The sequence below is a fragment of the Carcharodon carcharias genome, chromosome 22 (assembly GCF_017639515.1).
Source record: "Carcharodon carcharias isolate sCarCar2 chromosome 22, sCarCar2.pri, whole genome shotgun sequence".
NCBI lineage: Eukaryota > Metazoa > Chordata > Chondrichthyes > Lamniformes > Lamnidae > Carcharodon > Carcharodon carcharias.
In genome coordinates this window covers 24,887,394-24,911,980 of record NC_054488.1, presented here as the reverse complement: position 1 = coordinate 24,911,980, position 24,587 = coordinate 24,887,394, and the positions used below count along the sequence as shown (strand labels likewise).

Below are 24,587 nucleotides of genomic sequence, written 5' to 3'. Positions count from 1 at the left end.
AAGGTTGATTGGGTAAATAGACTAAAAGGTATGGCAGTAAATAAAATGTTGGAAACACTTAAAAGAAACACTTCAAAACGTTCAACAAAAATAAATTCCATTGAAAAATAAAAATTCAACAAGATCGATCCGTGGCTCAGTCATATATTGGCCCAAAACTTATGGTCTCCGCATCTTCGGCAGGATCTTCCTCACCCAGCTGCTGCTGCAATCTTCTGGTCCCGCCACAAGTCAACGGACTCCTGGGTTCGGGCATTGCCTCACCCGCGCAGGTCCTGCCCGCAACAGGGCCAGAAAATCCCAGCCTATATGTACGATGGAAGTTGCACATTAGGACCTTGCGGAGGTCCTGATGAGAGGTGTTATGTGAGAATTGCATGAGAAGCTTGAACTTTCGATGGACACTTCTCTGCTGCCCAGGACCCTCCGTGAATGTCTCTGACTCTGAGCTAGAGTCCAAGACTTGGGACAGATCTGTGCAACTTACCTTAATAGTTACCTAAGAAACGCTAGATCGTTTAAAACCCGTGGCAGAATTTTACCCTTGGCATGTGGGCTCAGCAGGGGAGGGCAGGGGGTGGTCGGGAAGCCCACCACCGCCCATGATCGGGCCCGGAAAGCAATTCCATACTGCCGGGCCAATTAAGGCCAGTCCAGCGTGAAACGCAAGCGGCAGTGTTAAGTGCTGCCTGTGCGGGCGGGAGGAGGAGTGTGAGCCAGGCGAGTGCGATCTTCGTGTGTGCAAGTGCACACTTCATAATCTCCCTGATGATCCATGCGTCCTTCCACAGTGGAGAACACGTGGATCCAGAATTTGGGCTCCTCAGTCAACTGTAGTCTCACCAAGCCTAACAGACATCATACTCGATTCCGAAGGACCGCCAATAGATCCCTCATCCCTGGAACCATTCTAGTAAATCTCTACTGTACCCTCTCCAATGCCTTCACATCCTTCCTAAGTTGTGGTGCCTAGGACTTCAACTGAAGCTGTATTGATGTTTTAAAAAGGTTCAGCAGGACCTCCTGGTTTTTGTACCCCAAGCCTCTATTTATAAAGCTCAGAACCCTGTATGCTTTACTAACTGCTTTGTTAACCTGGCCAGCCGCCTTCAAAGATTTATGCAAACACCCCCAGGTCTCTCTCTTCTTGCAACCCCCTTTAAAATTGTATAATTTAGTGTGTATTGTCTCTCCTCATTCTTTCTACAAATATGTTTCATGTCACGCTTTCTTGTGTTGAACTTCAGCTGCCATGTGTCTGTCCACTCTAACAGCCTGTCCAATTTGTCCTCTTGAATTCTATTATCATTTTTTTTACTTTTTATTACACTTCCAAGATAGGTGCCATCTGTAAATTTTGAAATTGTGTCAAGTATCCCCAAGTGCAAGTTTCTAAGATATGTCAAAACAGCAGTGGTCTTAGCACTGAACCCAGGGGAAGACCATCTCTCTCCAGTCTGTAAAACAGCCATTCACCATAGCTCTCTGTTTCCTATCACTTATCAATTTTATTTCCATGCTACCACTGTCCTTTTTATTCTATGGGCTTGAGTTATGTGGCACTTTATCAAAGACCTTTTGAAAATCCATATACACCACATCTGATGCACTGCCCTCATCCACCCTCTCCATTACCTCATCAAAAAAACTCAATCAAGTTAGTCAAACATGATTTTCCCTTCACAAATCTCTGTCAGCTCTCAATTAGTCCTTGTTTTTCCAAGTAGTATTAATCTTCTCCTGGATTATTGTTTCTAAAAGTTTCCCCACTTTAGTAATTATGGTTTTATTTAGTGTGTAATGAACCTTTAAGAATAATACTTGTTAGGGATGATCACATGATCTGGAGTAACAAATAGGAGAGTAGTGTGGGCTACCTCCGCAGTCAGTGTAGAGTTAGAGTTGGAGTCGAAAGCACACTTGTAGTTGCTCCTGAGTATATTGTAAATAAACTTAATGTTTCCATCCAAGAAGTGTCTGCAGGTCAACTCTATCATTACTAGTACAACTTGGCCACCCTACAACAAACAGACAATTAGGATAAAACAGGATTGAACAGAAGAAATAAAGTTAGAAAGAAATTGGACCTGTACCTCGCCCAGTGATTGTAAGTAGCAAGCTCCGTTAGAATTGAAGAAGCTATCCTCTCTCAAAATTTCATAATTTGAACCAGCCACAGACGATTGGTCTCAATACATAGAACGCCTCACATTCTTTTTTCAAGCAAACAAGATTACGGGGGAAGAGAAGAGGCGAGCAATCCTCTTAAGTACTTGTGGGAGTAAAACCTATGGTTTGATTCGACATTTGATGGCACCCAGTGCCCCAGGTTTGAAAAATTTTGATGGATTGATGTACCTCTGGAAGGGTCACTTTCAACCCAAGCCCTCAGTCACAATGCAGAGATTCAGGTTTAATTCATGAAATAGAGCCCCGGGTGAGACAATTGCATGCTACATGGCAAATTTGAAGCAGCTAACCTGAAGAAATGCAGGCTGTCTGAAGCCAAAGCTTAGAAGAACAGCAGAAGAAACTCGAAAAGACCTGCTTGATGACAGAGTTCAAGACGAGATAAGCAACCTTCTCAAGATAAAATAAAACCTGTTGAAAGGCCTTCACACACTACCAGGTTCCCTCACGTCAAAGTTTGTACCTCTGGCAAAGTATGAAGAGAAACAGAAAGAATTCAGCACCTCTCTGAACAAACTGAAGAATCAGTTGGCAGAGAAGACACAACAATGCTCAATTTTCCAGGAAGCAGCAAACAAATACAAAAAAGAGACGGAAGAGATGAAGAATCAGCTAAATGAAGCCAAAGAGGCTTTGGAAGCAAAAGATGCAGTATTTTCCAAGAAGCAAACAGATAATGAAATTTTGGGAGACTCAGCCACTGAGCTCAGGCAAGTTGAGCTTGCATCTGAGAGAAGTCTGGCCAATAGTGAAATCAAAAAGAAGGCTAAGATTAAAGCCTGTGCTAGAAAGAAGGTGGCACATAGAAAGAAGATACATAAATACCAATAGGGCTTTAGTTCTGGCAGCGTACGAATATACTTTCATACATAGGCCTGGCAATCAAATCACAAATGCCAATGCCCTTAGTCATTTGCCTTTACAAGAAAATGATGAGCAGGCCCCAGTTCCACAGGAGCTTGTTTTACTACTAAATTTCTTAGATTCCTCACTGGTATATGCTCAACAGATCAGAGACTGGACAAGTCGGGACCCAGTCCTATCTCAAGTACTAGAACAAGTGCTTCATGGTTAGTCTCAGAATCCTGTATCTGCTGAAAGGAAACTGTACTTCAACAGAAGACATGAAATAACCAGCCAGGATGGCATCTTATTGTGGGGGGCACAAGTGATAGTTCCTCCAAAGGGAAGGGAGCCACTTTTAATTGAACTACACAGTGCCCATCCAGGAATTTTCTGAATGAAGACTATAGCATGCAGCTATCTATGGTGGCCAGGGATGGATGGAGAAATAGAGTTTAGTAAAGCACTGTATGCAATGTCAGCAACTTCAAAAGTCGTCAGTAACGGCTCCATTACACCCATGGGAGTGGCCAGATAGACCCTGGGTGTGGTTACACATTGGACCTTTCCTGATTCTGCTCATTGTTGATGCCCATTCAAAATGGTTGGACGTATATGATGTGAAATCACCAATGTCGGGTGCTACAATTGAGAAACTACCTCAGAGTTTTGCCATTCACGGACTACCAGAAGTAATAATTTCCCACAATGGCACAGCATTCATGAGTGTTGAATTTCAACAGTTTATCAGCCTCAATGGTATCACTCATGTGAAAACTGTACCGTACCACCCTTCCTCAAAGAGACTGGCCGAAAGGGCGGTTCAAACATTCAAGACTGGCATGACAGAGTTCAAAAGCTGGTGATTACTTGGCAACCAAGCTTTCTTTTTCATTACAGGACTACCCCTCATACAACAAAAGGTGTCACACCTGCAGAGTTATTGTTGAAACGGCGTCTCAAGACGAGATTGAGCTTAATTATGTCGAATTTAGAGGGGAAGGTGGAAAGGAGTCAGGGAAGCCAGAAAACTAGGCACGACTGGCATAGTCACGAGAAGAAATTTACTGTGGGAAAGCCAATATACATGAAAAACTTCGGGGAAGGACCAAAGAGATTAACGGGCGAAGTAAGCGCGATGACTGGACCTCTATCTTACCATGTGGAGATGGAAGGCCGGATCATCCGTAAACATATGGACCATTTAAGGAAGAGAGAGACAAATCACCAAGATTCATTCCATCAGTGACCATGACCGGGTCTGCGTTTCCTGTTGAGGATTTCCAACCCAGGACTGAGATATCTGATGTTCCTGTAATATTTGAGGATACAGAACAGCAAGTGCCCAGCAAAGCACCTGATGTTCAGGCAACTCCGGAAAAGGAGGTTCCTGACAAAGAATCTGAAGTTGTCGAGCTGAGACATTCTACACGAACCAGGAAGCCACCTGAAAGACTGAACTTGTAAATTCCTTACCCAGTAAGGAATTATGTTGACTTGAAAAATGTGTACTTGTAAATATGATATGTATAGTCGAGTTAAAGGGGGATGTAGTAATTATGGTTTTATTTAGTGTGTAATGTACCTTTAAGAATAACATTTGTTAGGAGAGGTCACATGATCTGTAGTAACCAATAGGAGAGTAGCACAGGCTACCTCCGCAGTCAGTGTAGAGTTAGAGTTGGAGTTGAAAGCACATGTGTAGTTGCTGCTGAGTATATTGTAAATAAACTTAATGTTTCCACCCAAGAAGTGTCTGCAGGACAACTCTATCATCAATAGTGCAACTCGGCCACCCTACAACACCCACCCCTACCATTAAACTGATTGGCCTCTAATTGCCAGGTTTATCTTTCTCCCCTTTTTTGAACAAGGGTGTAACATTTGCAAACCTCCAGTCCTCGGACACCACTCCTAGATGTAATTCCAATTTTATTGCTATAAATAGTAACCGAGCAACAAAATAGCAACATCTGGAAATATTGCATTATGAGTGACCATGAGTGCAGATTAAGCAATTAAAGATACAATTGAGGGTGAAAAGAGGATGCTTGCAACATTCAAAAGAAGAAACTGAAAGGTGCCTGACTGACTTTTTGAGCCCAACTTTAGATGGTGGATTGCAACCAGGGTTGGTGATGAGTTGGCGCACCATGTGCCCAGTGTCACTTCTAGTTCAAAGCTGAGCTGTGGAAAAACAGATGAGTACACCGAAATAGCAGTTGTCAGAATGCAAACAGCAGTTTAACAAAATATTTCACACCCAAAGGCACTCCTGAGGAGACAACTTTCATTGCTACACAGCACCTGATGTGCATCCTGCAATTGTGCATCATCACAGCTGGCTGTCACTTAATTGATTGTGTGATTAAATTGCTGCTTAATCCATTTTAAGATTGAAAATTGAGTCAAATAATTAATTGTAGGAGGACAAAATGTGAAAGCATAGTGGAAAACGTTTTGGTGCCCTATTCAGTTGAGCTGTCACAGATCATCTGAAAGACACTTTCTGTAGCCACTAAACCTCAAACAGAGAGTAGGAGTAATGTTGGTGATACAATATGTCCCAGTCCGATGGTGCAAGAGGAGCTGTGCATCAGTTCTCTGTAGATTAGATTACATAGAAAATACAAACAGAACCAGGCCACTCGGCCCTACTGATCTATGTAGTGTTTGTGCTCCATAGAAGCCTCTTCCCACTGCCTTCATCTCAGCCTATCAGCAGTCTTCACAAAGATTGAAATAAATGATATTGTAAGCAAGAATTAAGAAATACAATGGCTTGAACATGGAAACAGTAGAGTCCTTTGTTACTGACACTGAATCAGTTAATTATAGGAAATTTTTTCTGTAAGCATCACAGCTTAACTTGCTGCAAGAAAACTACAATGCCCATGCACAGCGTGCAGATATGAAGGGGAGAGTTTGACGATTGAGATTTAGAATGTGTTTTCAAGCCTTGTGAAGAGGGTGAAGGAACTCCAGGAATGTTTTCATTGGAGAAGGAGGAATACAGCAATCTTAAGTGTCATATTCCAGTTAGGTGTCTATCACCCTGTTCAACTAACATTCGCGCCACAAGTGCAAGCCAATGACCATCTTCAACAGGAGGGAAACTAACCATTTCTCCTTGACATTCAACTGTATTAGATTGCTGAGTCACCCACCCTCAACATCCTGGGGGTTATCATGGAACAGAAACTTAACTAGATCAACCATACAAATACTGTGGTTACAAGAACATGTCAGAGGCTTGGCATTCTACAGTGAGTAACTCAACTCCTGATTGCCCAAAATCAGGGATGTGCTAGAATGCACTCCATTTGCCTGAGTGCAGTTCCAACAACACTCGAGAAGTGTGACACCATTCAGGACAAAGCAGCCCACTTGATTGGCACTCCATCCACCATCATAAACATTCACTCCCTCCACCACCAGTGTTCCATCAACAAGATGCATTGCAGCAACACACCAAGGCTTCTCCCAAATCTGCGACCTCTACAAATGTGCATTCTAAAAGAACAAGGGCAGCAGCCTCATGGGAACACCACCACCTGCAAGTTCCCCTCAAAGCCATGCACTATCATGACTGGGGATTATATCGCTGTTTCTCCACTACTTCTGGTTCAAAATTCTGGAACTCCCTCTGTACCAGTACTGTAGTGTACCTATACCTCATGAATGCAGCGGTTCAAGAAGGCAGCTCACCACCTTCTAAAGTGCAACATTCACATCCGATGAAGAATAAAAAAAATGTCCAGAAACTTTATAAGTGCAGGAAACCATAAACTGTTCTTCATTTCTCACATACTGATAAGGAACACCATTGCTGATCAAGAACATGAGCTGACAAATGATGGAGATCTAACACTTCCTGAATACTACAGAAAAAAGACTTGCATTGTTAAAGCGTCCTTTATGACTTTGGACATCCCAAAGAACTTCACAGCCAATTAGTTATTTTTATAGAAACAAAGAAAATGGAGCAGGTGTAGGTCATCCGGCCCTTGGAGCCTGCTCTGCCATTCAGTATGATCATGGCTGATCCTCTATCTCAACATCATACTCCTGCGCTCTCTCCATACCACTTGATGCCTTTCGAGTCCAGAAATCTATCTATTTCCTTTTTAAACATATTCACTGACTTGGCCTTCACAGCTTTCTGTGATAGAGAATTCCATAGGTTCACCACCCTCTGAGTGAAGAAATTTCTCCTCATCACAATCCTCAATGGTCTACCCCGTATCCTAGAACTCCAGCCAGAGGGAATATCATCACTGCAACCAGCCTGTCCATCCCTGTCAGAATGTTATATATTTCAATGAGATCTCCTCTCATTCTTCTAAACTCCAGTGAATACAGACTTGGTTGGCCCCATCTCTCATCATACAACAATCCTGCCATCCCAGAAATCAGTCTGGTGAACCTTCGCTGCATTCCCTCTATGGCAAGTATATCCTTTCTTAGTTAAGGAGGCCAAAACTGCACACAATACTCCAGTGTGGTCTCACCAAGACCCTGTACAGCTGCAGCAAGACATCCTTCCTCCTGTACTCAAGTCCTCTCGCAATGAAGGCCAATATACCATTTGGCTCCTTAACTGTTTGCTGCATCTACATGTTTGCTTTCAGTGATTGGTGTACAAGGACACCAAAGTCCCTTTTGACATCAAATTTCCCAATCTATTGCCATTTAAATAATACTCTGCCATTCTGTTTTTCCTACCAAAGTGGATAACTTCACACTTATCCACATTCTACTGCATCTGCCACGTATTTGCCCAATCATTCAACTTGTCTAAATTGCATTGAAGCCTCTTAACATCCTCCTCATCGCTTACGTTCCCACCAAGTTTTGTGTCATCAACAAACTTGGAAATGTTACAATTGGTTCCCTCATGAATAACTGGGCCCCAAGCATTGATCCCTGTCGTACCCCACTTGTCACCGCCTGCACTTCAAAAAGGACCCATTTATTCCTACTCTGTTTCCTGCCTGCTAACCAATTCTCAATCATGCCAATATATTATCCCTAATCCCATGTGCTTTAATTTTATACACTAACCTCTAATATGGGAATTTATCAAAAGCTTTCTAAAAATCCAAATACACCACATCCACTGATTCTCCCTTATCTATTCTGCTAGTTATGTCCTCAAAGAACTCCAGTAGGTTTGTGAAACATGATTTCCCTTTCATAAATCCATGCTGACTTTGTCTAATCCCGTTGATATTTTCTAAGTGTCCCGTTATCACATCCTTTATAATAGAGTCTAGTATTTTCCCTACTACTGAGGTTAGGCTAACTGGTCTGTAATTCACAGTTTTGTCTCTCCTTTTTTAAGTAGTGGGGTTACATTTGCCCATCCTCCAATCTGCCAGGACTGTTCCAGAATCTACAGAATTTTGGAAGATGACAACCAACACAACCGCCATTTCCATGGCTGCCTCCTTTAGTACCCTGGGATGTAGATTATCAGGCCCTGGGAATTTGTTGGCTTTCAGTCCCATTAATTTTTCCAGCACTATTGTTTTAGTAATACTAATTTCCTTCAATTCCTCCTTCTCACTAGACCTTGGTTCCCGAGTATTTCTGGGAAGTTATTTGTGTCTTCCTGTGAAGACAGAGCATAGGTAGTTTATAACATAGTCACTGTTGCAGTCTGGGGAAATAAGACATAAGCTTTACATAGCAATGTGATAAATGTCCAGACCATCTGTTTTACTGAAGTTGATTGAGGGATCAATATTGGTCAAGATATTGGGGAAAACACCCCTGCATTTTTTTGAAATTATGCCATGGAATCTTTTATATCTATGTGAAAGGACATATGGTTGTCTTGGCTTAGTATTTCATCTAAAGATGGCACTGCCACCATTGCTGCACTCCCTTGGTATTGTATTAGGAGTGTCAGCCTAGATTATGTGCTCAAGTCTCTGGAGTAGGGCTTGGACCAATTATTCAAAGGCAACATTGCTAACATTAAGCCATGGCTGACATATTCATGCCATTTGTATTTTGCACAGCTTCACGAATTCTTCTATTCCTCGTACAGCAGGTGACACAAGTGAGACCATAAATACATAAGGAAAATATGAGAACCAATTTGAAGAACATGCAACTTCATTGATTTTAAAGTGAATCAAATTTTGAAGGTGTATGAGAGAAAACCTGGCTCCTTAAAGAAATAGTTTCCCCTTTAAGACAATCCCCCTGAAACACTTCACAATTCTTCACAAAGCTGGAAAGAGAGTATGTCCAGGTATATAGACTGTTAAAATGTCAGAAAACAATCAAAAACACTCATGGAATGCTGGCCTTTGCATCTCAAGGACTAGAATACAAGGGATAGAAGTCATAGTTCAGTTATACAAAGCCCTGGTCAGGCTACATCTGAAGTACTGCGAACAGTTCTGGGCACCACTCCTCAGGAAGGATATATTGACCTTGGAGGATGTGCAGCATAGATTTACTAGAATGATACCTGGACTTCAAGGGTGGGATTTTGAAGAGAGACAACAAAATAGGGTTGTTTTTTCTGGAATCTAGAAGATCAAAGGGTGGTTTGATCAAAGTTTTCAAGTTTTTAAGGGGAACAGATAGGGATCAGATAGAGTAGATTGGCAGAAACTACTTCCACTTGCTGGGGAGTCTCGAGCTAGAGGACATAGACTAAAAATTAGAGCCACACCTTTCAGGAATGAAATTAGGAAATACTTCCATACACAAAGAGTGGTAGAAGTTTGAAACTGTCTTCTGCAAATGGCAACTGATGCTAGATCAATTGTTAATTTTAAAGCTGAGTTTGATAAACCTTTGTTAACCAAAGGCAAGACTTCATAAAGAAGGGCAAGAGAGAGAGACCCAGTGAAACTTCATAAAGAGGCACAAGAGGGGGGGCCCGGCAAGATTTCATAAAGAAGGGTGAGAGGGAGAGACCTAGTGAGACTTCATAAAGAGGGGCAAGAGGGAGAGACCCAGTGAGACTTCATAAAAAGAGGCAAGAGGGAGACACAGTGAGGCTTCTTAAAGAGAGGGAAAGACCCAGCGAGACTTCATAAAGAGGGATGAGAGGGAGAGACCCAGTGAGACTTCTTAAAGAGGCAGGGGAGCCAGGCCCAGAGAGACTTCATAAAGACAGGCAAGAGGGAGAGACCCAGTGAGACTTCATAAAGAGGGGCGAGTGGGAGGGACCCGGCCAGAGTAGAAAAGCTGGTAGCCAAGTCTTTGGGCCAACTGTGTATTGAAGCAAGATCAAGGTGTGATGTCACAGGGAAGCAGGTAATTGATTGGTTGGTGAGTATTTTGGTTGGTTATCCTTGAAAGCTCGTATAATTTATTTATAATTGTAAGGTCTTATCAGTAGCAGTAAGATTTACTAGCAGTAGTAAAGTTTATTAGTAGTAGTAGGGTTTATTAATTATAAATTAATTAAGAATAAGAATAAATTAATTAACACAAAGATGGCAGGGCAGGTGATGTGTTGCAACCACAGAATGTGGGAACTCCTGAACACCAATGTGATTCAGGGCAAACACGTCTACAACAAGTGTCTGCAACTTGAGGAGCTTCAGCTCAGAGTCATTGAGCTGGAGGCCAAGCTTTGCAGTGCATCAGGGAGGGGAAAGTTACCTGGACACTTTATTCCAAGAGGCAGTCCCCCCCCTTAGGATAGGGTCTTCTGATTTGCTCAGTGGTTAGGGACAGGAGGGGTAACAGTCAGGGAGGCAGGTAAGGGGACTGAGAAGGTGGAAGTGGAGGACCCTCACCCATTGCAATTGTCCAACAGGTCCAATGCTCTTGCAGCTTGTATGGATGAGAATAGAGGCTGCAAGGTGGATGAGCAAACTGACCTTGGCACCATGGTACAGGAAGCCATTCAAGCAGGGGGAGTTAATAGGAATGTAGTGGTAGTAGGGGTGTCCCAGTACATGAATCACAAAATGTTAGTATGCTGGCACAGCAAGTGATTAGGAAGGCAAACGGAATGTTGGCACTTATTGCAAGGAAATGGAATATAAAAGTAGGGAAGTTTTACTGTAGCTGCACAGGTCCTTGGTGAGACCACACCTGGAATACTGTACACAGTTTTGGTCTCCTTGTTTGAATAAAGAAATAATTGCGTTAGAAGCAGTTCAGGGAAGATGCACTAAACTCATTGCTGGGATGAGGGTCTTATCTTGTGAAGAAAGGTTGGATAGCTTGGGCCTGTACCCACTGGAGTTCAGAAGAATGAATGGTGATCTTATTGAAACATATAAGATCCTGGGGGCACTGGATAGAGTAGATATCGGGAGGATGTTTGCACTTGTGCGGAGACTAGTACTAGGGGACACAGTTTAACAATGAGAGGTCTCCCTTATATGATGGAGATGAGGAGAATTTTTTTTCTTTCAAAGGGTCGTTAGTATATGGAATTCTCTTCCCCAGAAAGCAAGTGGAGGCTGGATCACTGAATTTATTCAAGGCACAGTTAGACAGATTTTTGATAAACAAGGGAGTTTGGGGGAGCAGACAGGAAAATGGAGTTGAGACCATAACCAGATCAGTATGATATTATTGAATGGCAGAGCAGGCTCGAAGTGCTGGATGGCTACTCCTGCTTCTAAGTCCTATGTTCCTAATGTATATGAGCCAAAGATGGGTATGTGTAATTAGGTTGCAGAACAGCCATGATCTCATTGAATGGTGGAACAGAGCATGGGATGGAGGCTAAATGGCCTCCTGCTGTTCCTATGCTTGGTCTGCACATTCAATTCACATTTGAGGACCTAATGGACCATGACAAGGCTACAAGGGTGGCATACTTGCATGAAAAAGCATTGTATGATGAACTGTGTGCATTCTGTGGAGCCATGTCAAAGCTCCAGGAAGTGGAAAGAGTGGGCCACAACCAGGTCAATTTCTACTTCAACTGCAAATGTCCATCACTTCAGAGAATAGTAGACCATGTATTAGCTGTGTCTGGGAGCAATGGTCCAGGAGAAAGATGATGAAGAATCTATGGATGGCCAGAGAGTGAACCTTGTTGAGGCCGAACTAAGTGCTCCAGTCAACTCCAAGAAATTATGCAGTTGGTTCCATGAATTCAACCTTGAAAGAAAGAATCATTTGAAAACAGCGACAAGGTAATAAAAGGAACACTCCAACCACAGCAGTAAGAATAATAAGTCTATTATTTAGCATGATTTTTGTCAAGTCGTGTATTTATCCTCAAAAACATTATTGAAAAATATTTTATCCTGCCTAGTTTGCTTTTGTTGTAGCAAACCAAAAGATGGCAACCCAGAGCAAGCCACAAGACACTGCATTAGTGACTAACTGAGCGCAGCTAATCCAACAAGTACATGGTTTTCCTGTCAGGCTTACATGTACCATACACACGCACACACATATACATGCACACAGTCACGCATAACATACAAATGTGCACATACATGCACTTGTGAACATGCTTTACCTCTTCCTTTGTGAGCTGAGCAGGTCTGGTTTCTCCTCTTGGGGCTTGTGACTCCATCTGTGGAATAATGTTACACAAAACATCCAGATCACTGTTTAACCAATACCTGATTGTTCCCAAGAGCAGCTGGGCCCAGCTTTTCCACAGCAGTGCCTTGGCTGAAAGAAGCTTAAGCAAAGGAGCTTGCCTGGGTCCAAGCACTTACTTAGGGTACAAGGGTGGCATACTTGGAGAGGCTGATCTTCCCTTCCTCATAGGAGTGATCCCTGTAATCCCCAGCCAGCTCGGCTCCAGGCCCCTCAAACTCATTGAGGGTGAGGATGTTGGACGCTCCTCCCCCAGTCTGCAAACTCTCATGCCTATTTTGTGCCAGCTTGGACTGTATGAAGAAGAAAGGAAGGCATGTGTTGAGAAGGGCCAGAAGATGGAATGTGAGCAACATGATAGACAGGATGGTGGTGATGTGAAAGTTTCAGTGAGAGAATGAGCGTTGATACGTGTCCCCCGCTAATGGTTATGTGAGATCCCTGAAGAGAGTAGCCGTTTGAATGCGTGGTGCCATGATGAGAGTTTGATATTGGAGGGAGTTGAAGGATGGATTATCCTTGCGGAGCCCGATGAGATCATTCATCCTCTCCCTACACTGGGTGGCATTTCGGGAGCGGGTGTCAGCCGTGCTGACCTGCTCCGTTACGGTGTCTCAGGCCTGAGAGGTGAGACTGCTGTGCTTCCTGCAACCATTTGTGGGGTACAGCACATGCCATTATTCCTGCATCTCTCTGACCAAGGCCCAGAGGGCCTGGTGAGTGAAGCGGGGTGCAGATTTCGTCCTGAGGCTCTCAGCCTTTCTCTAATGGGTTGCAGACATCTCTGATGGGCTGGAGAGATTGTTTTGGACTGGCGTTTAAATATGGTGCCTGGATCTTTGAACTTGCCAGCTGATGGCAGGCGGACGAATCAGCTCCTGACCCACCAGGTGATTTGGAGCGGAATGCACCTCTGCGTAATTAATGAGGTTCCAAGCGCATTACCGGACAGGAGTTGCCACCATGACAGACGGCGGGCTGGGCACTACCGAAACCACCCGCCGCCACACTTAGTTTCATTTTGGGAGAATTCCGCCCTATATTTGGATAATTAAAGGTCCCCATTATAACTACTCTATAATTCTTGCCTTCCTGTAATTTCCTTGCAAATTTGTGTCTCTACATCTTTCTCACTAGTTGGCAGTCTATAGACTACACCAAGCAATGTAATTGCACCTTTTTGATCCTTAGCTCTAGCCAAATAGATTCTGCCCTTGACCCCTCTGGGGCATCCGCTCTCGGATGAAATCTGCACCCCGCTTCACCCACCAGGCCCTCTGGGCCTTGGTCAGAGAGATGCAGGAATAATGGCATGTGCTGTACCCCACAAATGGTTGCAGGAAGCACAGCAGTCTCACCTCTCAGGCCTGAGACACCATAACGGAGCAGGTCAGCACGGCTGACACCCGCTCCCGAAATGCCACCCAGTGTAGGGAGAGGATGAATGATCTCATCGGGCTCTGCAAGGATAAGCCATCCTTCAACTCCCTCCAATATCAAACTCTCATCATGGCACCACGCACTCAAACGACTACTCTCTTCAGGGATCTCACATAACCATTAGCGGGGGACACATATCAACGCTCATTCTCTCACTGAAACTTTCACATCACCACCATCCTGTCTATCATGTTGCTCACATTCCATCTTCTGGCCCTTCTGGGGGGAGCACCACACACAGGGGACATACATCTCGCCCAATCTCTTCTCCATCCCTTCTCAACACATGCCTTCCTTTCTTCTTCATATGGTCCAAGCTGGCACAAAATAGGCATGAGAGTTTGCAGACTGGGGGAGGAGCGTCCAACATCCTCACCCTCAATGAGTTTGAGGGGCCTGGAGCCGAGCTGGCTGGGGATGACAGGGATCACTCCTATGAGGAAGGGAAGATCAGCCTCTCCAACCAACCTAGTATGGATCACAGCTCCATCACCTCATCAATCCTGATGGTCCCAGTGAGTCACATGCAGTTTTATCTAGCTCATGCTCAGTAATTGAAACTCTCTTTTCTATTTTATAGGCATAAGCACAACAAGGCCCTCTAGCCATTCCAGCACCACCAGTGCGAGCCCCCAACTTCATCCAAGGACGGAGCTCCAGAATAACTGTTATGGCACTCACAGGCACCATCCACCATCCCAGAGAGACACACATCGCTGAGGCACAGATGTAGATTAGGCTCGGGTTCACTTTCACTGCAGTCGGAGGGAGGGACAGCCCAGGTCTCCGGTACATGGAGGACAGCTGGAGACCAGCCACCCACTCGGTAAGAGTCAGATAATGAGCCTCCTGAAGCGGCCACCAAATCTATGCTGGAGACGCAATGACAGGTGGTGGAACATCAGGCAGAGATTCGGCAGTCACTCAACAGGCTAGAGCGAATGATGGAGGAGTCCATTTGCGTTCTGTCTGATGTCATAGCTCAGACATGCGAGCGCCTCGAGGTCAACATGGGAAGGCTGATGACCACCAGGTCTTGCCGGATTTGTGTTCAGCCCTGCACTCCATGGCCACACATCCTGATAAGCACCATCAAGATGTAGGCAACATTGGGACGAGGCACCTTGACCTCCCTCCAGCTGCACCATGTACTACAAGAGTCAGGGCGGGGCCCTCAGACACCCACAGAGAGGATGAGCATCAACCGGGCACCCCAGGGGCCTCCTCTCAGGACACTCCAAGGATGTGCAGCTGCTCACAGCCCCCTCTGCCTGTAACTCCATCCACTCCAGCTTCTCAGACTGCTCAGGCCAGGACCCTCCAGGCCACGGGCCACCAGAGGATGTTCACCAAGATCATCGCAGATATCAGGACGTAGCAGTCAGCAGGCTGCCTCCACCTCTGCTGCAGATTCAGGGCTGCACCCAGGCATAGTGCTAGAATTAGGAAAATTAAGAAAAAATAATGTCACTTTTGGGTTACAGGTGTGCTATACATGTAACTAAATTTCACTTTTGCTAATACATTCGATGGTTATGTGAATGGTCCTGTCAACCAGAGGTGTTTGATTTTGTACTTTGGAGTCGTCTTATTTCAAGGTTTAGCCTTCCTCCCACTCAGTTATCATGTCCCACTGTGAGCTTCACATTCCTGTGATTTCAACCTCAGTTGAACTAGTATCTGTAGCCCTTGTGTGATGTCAGGGAGATGTGTTTAAATCATTATTAGAATTGTATGATGTAAGCGTTTCTCACCCTTTTTCCTCAAAGAACATCATTGAGCGAAGGCAGCTCATCAGCGTTGATATTCTTGCAGCATGTGTGCCTCCTCAGTGGTAGTGGCAGAAGACAAGTCATGCACAGGAGGAGGAGATCTCTAGGCCTGTCCACATCTCAGTCACAGCATCATTTGATGTCGGCGAAGGCCTCAAGTCTTCTCTTGCATCGATCTTGTTCCTAAGTGGACTCTTAGTTCCCAGAGTGAGCTCACTCACAGGGCCCCATGGACCAAAGCAAAGATTATGACCTAGCAATTCATGAGGAAAGTGTGAATGTGGGACTCATTATCGCTGTACGTGGGTGGACAACCCCTGAGTTGAAAGAAGATGGCATTGAGGGCTAGGAGAGATGTAGCCATATTCCCTCATTTAACTTTACTCTTGGGATCAACGATTAACATATCATGGGCATGTCTCCCACATCTTCCTTCCTCCATGGTGTGATCACACTCATACTGATCCTCAGCAGCCTCCTGAGGCCCCTGGGCCTCCGGATCTTCATCCCCCAATGAGATCTCATCCTCCCCAGGTCATACTCTGGCAGGGGTTCACCTCTTTGCATTGCCAGATTGTGCAGGGTGCAACACACTGCGATGATAGGGGAAACCCAGTCAGGCGTGTATTGTAGTGAGCCATCTGAGCACATCTCAGGTATCTGGGAGTGACTCAGGATGTAGGAGTCATGGCATCTCCGAGGGTACTGTGCACAAACATACAGTATGTGCTTCCGGTGATCACACACCAGTTACATGTTGATGGAATGATAGCCCTTGCAGTTTATAAACATTAAGGCCTGCTGTCATGGAGCCCATATAGCCACATGGATATAGTCTACTACACCCTGCACTCTTGGGAAGCCTGAGATGGTGGTGAAGCCGGTGAATCTTGCAGCCAGGCTATCCTCGTCCAGAGCAAACCTGACATAATGATGGGCCTTCCTGTAAAGGGCATCTGTGACCTCCTTTATGCATCTATGTGTTGTGGACTGAGATGCCGCACAGGTTGCCTGTTGATCCTTGGAAAGAATGAGAGGCCAAGAAATTTAGCCCTGCGATTACCTTAAAGCCACTGGCAGGGGATACCCTCCAACTCCACATGGCGTCAGGTCTTCATGAAGAATGTGGCATATGTGATGTACCAGATCTCGAGACAAGCGCAGATGCGCTCGGCATTGCCTCTCGCTCATTTGTAAATAGGAGATCTTGGACAATAAACCCTAGGTCTGGCGAGTTGCCCCCGTTATCTGGGTCTCTCCTCCTGACCCTCCTGTTCATGCTATGCTCCGCTTGACCATGTCCCTCCTGCTGAAGCTGCGTGTGGAGTCGCCTATCCCTCCTTAGTCTCCTCAATTGCATTAGGACCCTGACAAAGGTGGCATTGAGCCCTGGATCCATTTGTGCTTTTGCCTTCTCTCTAAAAGGAAACACTGAAGACATTAATGATTCAAGGGGCAAGAAAGCAAAGCTCAGAGGATGAAACGTGTGGAAACTGTGAGGATGCATAGTTTTTCCTGCCCTACTTGCATGCTGGCTGATGCCGCCTTGTCCCTGAGACACCAGCACACATATCGAGGTGACCAAGATGACATCACAGATATGTAACATCTTAAGCCCTGCGTGGGATGCTAATGTTTAAGTGAGATGATTGACCTAGCCTAGTCCTGTGCTCCAATCTCTGATGTGGCATATTAATGACCAGTCAGTTGCTCATGGTCAATGAGTGAATGCCCTTTGGCCCATTAGGAGTGTCACATCTGGTAAACACGTGACAGGCCTTCATTAAGGGAAGGCCGTATATGATACAGCTGTATCTCCCTTATTATTGACTGCATTCCCAAATTCTACATTCCTATGTGTTACATTTCAGATGCAGTGACTGTTATGTGAAGCCACTGAGTTCTTTAACAGCACTAATGAAGCTTTTGGCTTTAAGTGGCTTTCATCGCAAGGAGGTCTTCCTCTTTTCTTTCTAAGCAGACTCCTGCTCACCCTGGAGAGGTTAGGGGGCGACCCCGAAAAGCCCCCTCATGGTTTCCCTTCCCCTTGACTGCCATTCCACGGCCTCCCCTCCCTGTTGACCCCCTCATGTTTGTCAGCCTGACCCATCACCTCCTAGCCCACCCCTGGTTGAAGTGTTAGTCTCTGAAAGTGGAGGCCTGCATGAGGACCACAGCACAGTGGTGTTCCTTGGGACAATGAAATCAAAGAGAAGGAGCAATCCAACCCTACAGCCCCAGCAGCACGGCGTTCATCACAACAAGACCGACACAACGTTATGACAGGTATGCTTCACTCACCTCAAAGTTACCAGCAAACTGAGGTCTGACTTGTGCAGGCCACCCTTTTTCAAACGGGTTTGAGGCTGATGTAATTTCCCACTGGCATGACGGAAGATTGGAAGGCATGGCAAGATTCCGGTGAGCAGCTGTTTTAATGAGCATTCATGACATGCTAATGAATGCAAATGGCGTTCGCACCGCCAGTCGGCAGGATAACCGATCCGCCATGAAAATACCATCGGGAGAATTGTGACCTGTTTTTCCGATGGCAGGTTTCCAATTTTTTTGCCTCCTGCTGGATTCTCCACTCCAAACCACCATGAAATCTGCCGCAGACGGAATGGGAGAATTCCGCCCATGGACTGGGATAGTAGTAGTAGTGTAACGGACAGAGAGGTGAAAGAGTTCCTAGAATATGTTCAAGAGAATTTTCTGCAGCATAATGTTGCCAGCCCAACAAGAAAGGAGGCATTGCTGGAACTGATCCTTGGGAATGAGTTGGTCAAAGTGGATCAGGTGTCAGTAGGGGAGAATTTAGGGGGCAATGATCATTGTAACATCAGGTTTAGGCTGGCTATGGAAAAGAACAAGTAACAATCCAGAGTAAGAATAATTAATTGGGGAAAAACCAACTGCAATGGAGTAAGAATAGGTCTGGCCCAGATAAATTGGAAAGATTGGCAGTCAAACTTTAACTGAACAATTAAAGAGGAGAAAGTTTGGGCACAGTCAGGGTATATTCCCATGAAGGGGGAAAGAGACATAGAAAATAGAAAATAGGAGCAGGAGTAGGTCATTCAGCCCCTTTGAGCCTGCTCCATCATTCAATATGATCATGGCTGATCCTCTATCTCAATGCCATACACCCGCTCCCTCCCCATACACCTTGGTGCCTTTAGAGTCTAGAAATGTATCTATTTGCTTCTTAAATATATTCAGTGACTTGACCACAGCCTTCTGCGGTAGAGCATTCTACAGGTTCATCACCCTCTGAGTGAAGAAGTTTCTCCTCATCTCAGTCCTAAATGGCCTACTCTGTATCCCGAGGTTGTGACCTCTTGTCCTAGAGACCCCAGCCAGAGGAAACATCATCCCTACATCCAGTCTGTCCCACCCTGTCAGAATTTTAAATGTTTCAATGAAACCCCTCTCATTCTTCTAAACTCCAGTGAATACAGGCCTAATCGGCCCAATCTCTCTTCTTACGACAATCCTACCATCCCAGAAATCAATCTGGTGAGCCTTTGTTGCACTTCCTTCATGGCAAGTATAACTTTTCTTAGGTAAAAAGACCAAAATTGCACACAATGGTCAGGCAAAACAAATCCAGAACTTCCTGGATGACAAAAGAGATAGAAATTTAGATGAAGAAGAAAAAGTGAGCATATGACAGGTGTCAGATGGAGAATACAACTGAGACAGAATATAGAAAGCTCAGGGGGGAAATGTAAAAGCAAATAAGAGAAGCAAAGAGGGAATATGAGAAGAGACTGGCAACTAACATAAAAGGAAAGTCTTCCATAGGCATGTAAATAGTAAAACGGTGATAAAAAGAGGAATGTAGCTGATTTGGGACCAAAAAGGGGATTTATGCATGAAAGTAAGAGACATAGCTGAGGTATTAAATGAATACTCTGCATTTATCTTTATCAAGGAAGAAGATGCTGTGCAGGTCATGGTGAAAGAGTAGGTAGTTCAGACTTGGTAGTTTAAAACTGAAAAGGAGGAGGTATTAGAGAGGCTGTCTGTACTTAAAGTTGATAAGGCATCGGGACTGGATAAGATGCATCCAAGGCTACTAAGGGAAGCAAGAGTGGAAATTGCAGAGGCAATGGCCATAATTTTCCAATCTTCCTTAGATTCAGGGGTGGTGCCAGAGGACTGAAAAATTGCAAATGTTAAACTCTTGTTCAAGAAAGGATGAAAAGATAAGCCTAACAACTACAGGCCAGTCAGTTTAACCTCTGTGGTAGCAAAGCTTCCAAAAGCAATAATTCAGGACAAAATGAATAGTCACTTTATAAAACATGGGTTAATTGAGAAAAATCAGCACATATTTCTTATGGGAAATGTTTATCTGACTTGCTTGAGTTTTTTGATGAGGCAATAGAGAGGATTGATGAGGCTAATGCTGTTGATGTGATGTACATGGACTTCCAAAAAGCATTTGATAAAGTGCCACACAACAGGCTTGTGAGCCAAGTTAGAGTTCATGGGATAAAAGGGACAGTAGCAACATGGATATGAAATTGGCTGAATGACAGGAAACAGAGAGCAGAGGTGAACAGTTATTTTTTAGACTGGAGGTAAGTTTGTAGTGGAGTTCCTCAGGGATTGGCATTAGAACCCCTGCCCTTCCTGATACAAGTATATATTAATGATCTAGATCTTGGTGTACAGGGCACAATTTCAAAATTTGTGGATGATACAAAACTTGGATTATTGTGAAATGTAAGAAGGATAGTGTAGAACTTCAAAAGGGCATAGGTTGGTGGAATGGGTGGACAAGTGGTAGATGAAATTTAATGCACAGAAGTGTGAATTGATTAATTTTGATAGGAAGAATGCAGAGAGACAATATGAAATAAAGTGTACAATTCTAAAGGGGGTGCATGAGCACAGGAACCTGAGTGTATACATGCATAAATCATTGAAGGTGGCAGGACATTTCAAGAGTGTGGTTAATAAAGCATACAACATCCTGAGCTTTATAAAAGCTGAGTATAAAAGCAAGGAAGGATTGTTAAATCATTTTACAACAGTGGTTCAACCTCAATTGCAGTAGTATGTCCAGATCTGAGCTTCACACTTTAGGAAAGATGTGAAGGCACTGGAATGCAGAAAAGACTTATGAGAATGATTCCAGGGTCACATAGATAGATTAAAGAAGTTGGGGCCATTCTCCTTGGAGAAGAGAAGCTTGAGAGGAGATTTGACAGAGGTATTCAAAATCATGAGGGGTCTGGGCAGAGTAGATAGGGAGAAACTGTTCCTAATGGTGGAAGGATCGAAAATGAGAGAACACAGATTTAAGATAATTGGCAAAAGACACAATGGCGACATGAGTAAAAACGTTTTTACACAGCGAGTGGTTAGGATCGGGAATGCACTGCCCGAGAGTGTGGTGGGCAAGGTCAACTGAGGCAATCAAGAGGAAATAGGATTATTATTTGAAAAGGGACAACGTGCAGGGCTTGGGAGAAAATGGAGAATGGTGCTAGGTGAATTGCTCCTTCAGAGAGCCAGAACCAACACGACAGGCCGAATGGCTTCCTTCTGTGCTGTGATCATTCTATGATTGTAGGAGGAAGGGAGAGATAAACAATGTGAGGAATCCTGCAGGTTTGAGAGCGAATTAAAATAGGAGATTTAGATTTGGACACAAAGACTGCAAAGTCTTCCAGCCAGTTTATTTTGGGGAAGCTGAAATCCTCTGTGGTTATGATTCTGTGTTTTTTTTTACAAATTTAATACATTTAGTTGAATATTTCTCCCTCCACTACCCTGATCAAATTAATATCCAGGGATCACTTTTATTTGTGCTGTAGTATATTTCATATACTGATTAGGCCCACCATTAATCCCCTTCACTCTAAACTGTGGAATTTAATCTTCCTTAATCTTAAATAACTGCATCTCACACAAGAATCTTTTATCTGCAGTTCTCAAATTGAACGAGTTTTATTTTGGAAACGTTCTCAGTGGTATAGTTGGTGAAGGAAGCCAGTGACTGAACCACGTGGGGCAGAAAATCCCAGGTTCAATCTGTGTTGAGTTAGCCAACCTTGGCAGATGGGGTGGAGTGGGGGTGATGGCTACAACTAGCCTTACTGAGGGTTCCCATTCCTGATCAGCCTATGCAACTTGTCCTCACAATTTAACCTGGTATCAATCTGGTGAATCTGTGTTACACCTACTCCAAGCCAATATATCCTTCCTCAAGGTGCAGTGCCCAGAATGAAACACTCTGCTCCAGATGGATCTAACCTGAGATGCATATTAACAATAATTTCTATTTCTTTGTGTTCCAGCCCCTTGAGATAGAGGCCAAGACCTTCATTTGCTGTCTTCATTATTTTTTTGTACCTGTCCACTAGTTTCTTTGTAACATCTATACATGGACCTCTAATTCTCTCTGCTCACCCACATCTCTTAGCTTCTGACCATTGTAAAAACACTCTGCTCTTTTTTCCTTGGGTCCAAAGTGAATGGCCTCACACTTACACTGAATTCCATTTGCCACAGTTTTTGCACACTTACTTAATCTACCAATGTCTCCTTACAACTTTTTGCCTTCATATACGCTATTTAATCTGTCGATACACTTGGTGTTGTCTGCAAACTTGGATAGGTGGCTTTTGATTCATTGATAAATATAATAAAAAGCTGCGGCTCCAGTACAGATCCCTGGAGGTGCCACTATTCACATCCTTTTAATTTGAGTACTAAACATTACTCCTACTGTCTGTCTCCTACCTATTTACCAATTCCCTACTATCCCAATCAGTTGCCTCCAATTCCATTTACTCTCGTTTTTCTCTTTTATGGAATCTTACCAAATACCTTCTGGAAGTCCACATAAATAATATTCATGGACAAAAGCAATATACAGCAGGTACTGGAAAGCCAAAATAAAACATTCCTTGACTTGAATTTTTCCAGCATTTTCTATTTTTATTATTAATATCCATAGACTTTCCCTTATCTACTATTTAAGCTCTCCATCAAAATATTCACCTAGGTTCATTAGATATGACTTATCCATCACAAAGCCACGCTGGTTCTCTCTGATCAGTTTACATTTGCTCAAGTCCTCAATCACGGTGTTCCTAATAACAGATTCCAATAACATCCCCACAACAGATTAACATCATTAACAGACTAAATAAATAACTTTATAGCTTATTTTTCCTCCTCTTCAGAAATAATGGAGTGACATTGGCAATTTTCCAACCCCAGTGGACAATTCCTATATTGAGTGTTTTGGAAAATCATGACTAACGCATCAACAATTTCCTCATCCACTTATTTTAATTTCCTAGGGTGGAAATCATCAGGTTCTGGAAATTAATCAATCTTCATTCTCGTTATTTTCTCCATAATTTTATTTGTGCTTATATTAAACCTAGTTACTTCTCTAGATTTTTTTTCCATTTTTCTCGTATTTCTGGTGCTTTTTCCTCATCCTCTATAGTGAACACGGTACGAAGTAAATATTTAGCAATTCTGCCACTTGCTTATTTTCAGATATGCTGTACATGCATGCTAACTTTTGTGATTCATGTACAAGGGCATCCACATGCACTGTGGTATTCTGCAGTCTCTCCCACCATTTAAATAATACTTTGCTTTTTTTTTCTTTCCGCCAAGTGCACAACCTCACATTTTTCCACATTAGACTCCATCTGCTAATTTTTTTCCCACTCACTTAACCTATCATATCCTTTGCAGACTTTTCGTATCCTCCTCACAATTTGCTTTCCTACCTATCTTTGTATCATGAGCAAATTTGGCTATAAGATAGGTGGTCCCTTCATTCAAGTCATTAATATAGATTGTAAATAGTTGACGCACCAACATTGATCTCTCTGACACTCGATGAGTTTGCCAACCTGAAAATGACCCATTTATCCCAACTCTCTGCTTCCTATTACTTAACCAAACCTCTATCCATGCTAACATAGAACATTAGTTTTAACCTTCTAAAATTCTCTGGATTCTGGAAGGGTCCCAGTGGATTAGAAAACTGCAAAATGCCAACACCAACATCTTCTGCAGTAAACTTATATGTGGCACCATATTGAATATATTGAATGCCTTTTGGGAATCTAATTACACAACATCTACTGGTTCCCCTTTATCCACCCTGCTTGTTACATCCCCAAACAACTCCAATAAATTTGTCAAAAACAATTTCCCTTTCACAAAACCATGTTGAATCTGCCTGATAGTATTAAGATTTTCTAAATGTCTTGCTACTACCTCCTTAATAATGGATTCTAGCATTTTCCCCAATGACAGATGTTAGACTAACTGGCCTGTTGTTTCCTGCTTACTGTCTCTCTCCTTTCTTGAGCAGTGTTGTTATATTTGCAATTTTTCAATCTGCTGGGACCTTTCCAGAGTCTAGATTATTTTGGAAGTTAAAAACCAATGCATCCACTATCTCTGCCTCCACTTCCTTTAAGGCCCTGGAATGCAGGCCACCAGGGTCCAGGAGACTTGTCAGCCTGTAGTCCCATTAGTTTACCTAGTACTTTTTGTTTAGTGACCATGATTATATTACATTCCTCTCTCCCTTTTGTCCCTACTTTTCTACTATTCTTGGGATGCTTTCCATGTCTTCGATTGCAAAGACAGAAAGTATTGTTCAAAGTCTATACCATTTCCTTGTTTCCCATTATTCGTTCCCCTGTCTTACCCTCTAAGGGACCAATGCCCACTGTCGCTACTCTTTTACTTTTTATATACTAGTAGAAGTTTTTGTTGTTTTTATATTCTTCCTAGTTTTTT

General features: G+C 43.6%; 1 protein-coding gene across 3 annotated transcripts in view; it reads right to left on the bottom strand.

Moving 5' to 3' along the window:
- Positions 1 to 24,587, bottom strand: part of unc13d (unc-13 homolog D (C. elegans)) — a 276,077-nt gene that overhangs the window by 242,706 nt on the left and 8,784 nt on the right. For all 3 annotated transcript variants that reach the window (XM_041217092.1, XM_041217094.1, XM_041217093.1), the window contains exon 4: positions 12,494 to 12,550. In XM_041217092.1, the coding sequence (XP_041073026.1) occupies positions 12,494 to 12,550 (57 nt within the window). The remainder of the gene's footprint in view (positions 1 to 12,493; positions 12,551 to 24,587) is intronic.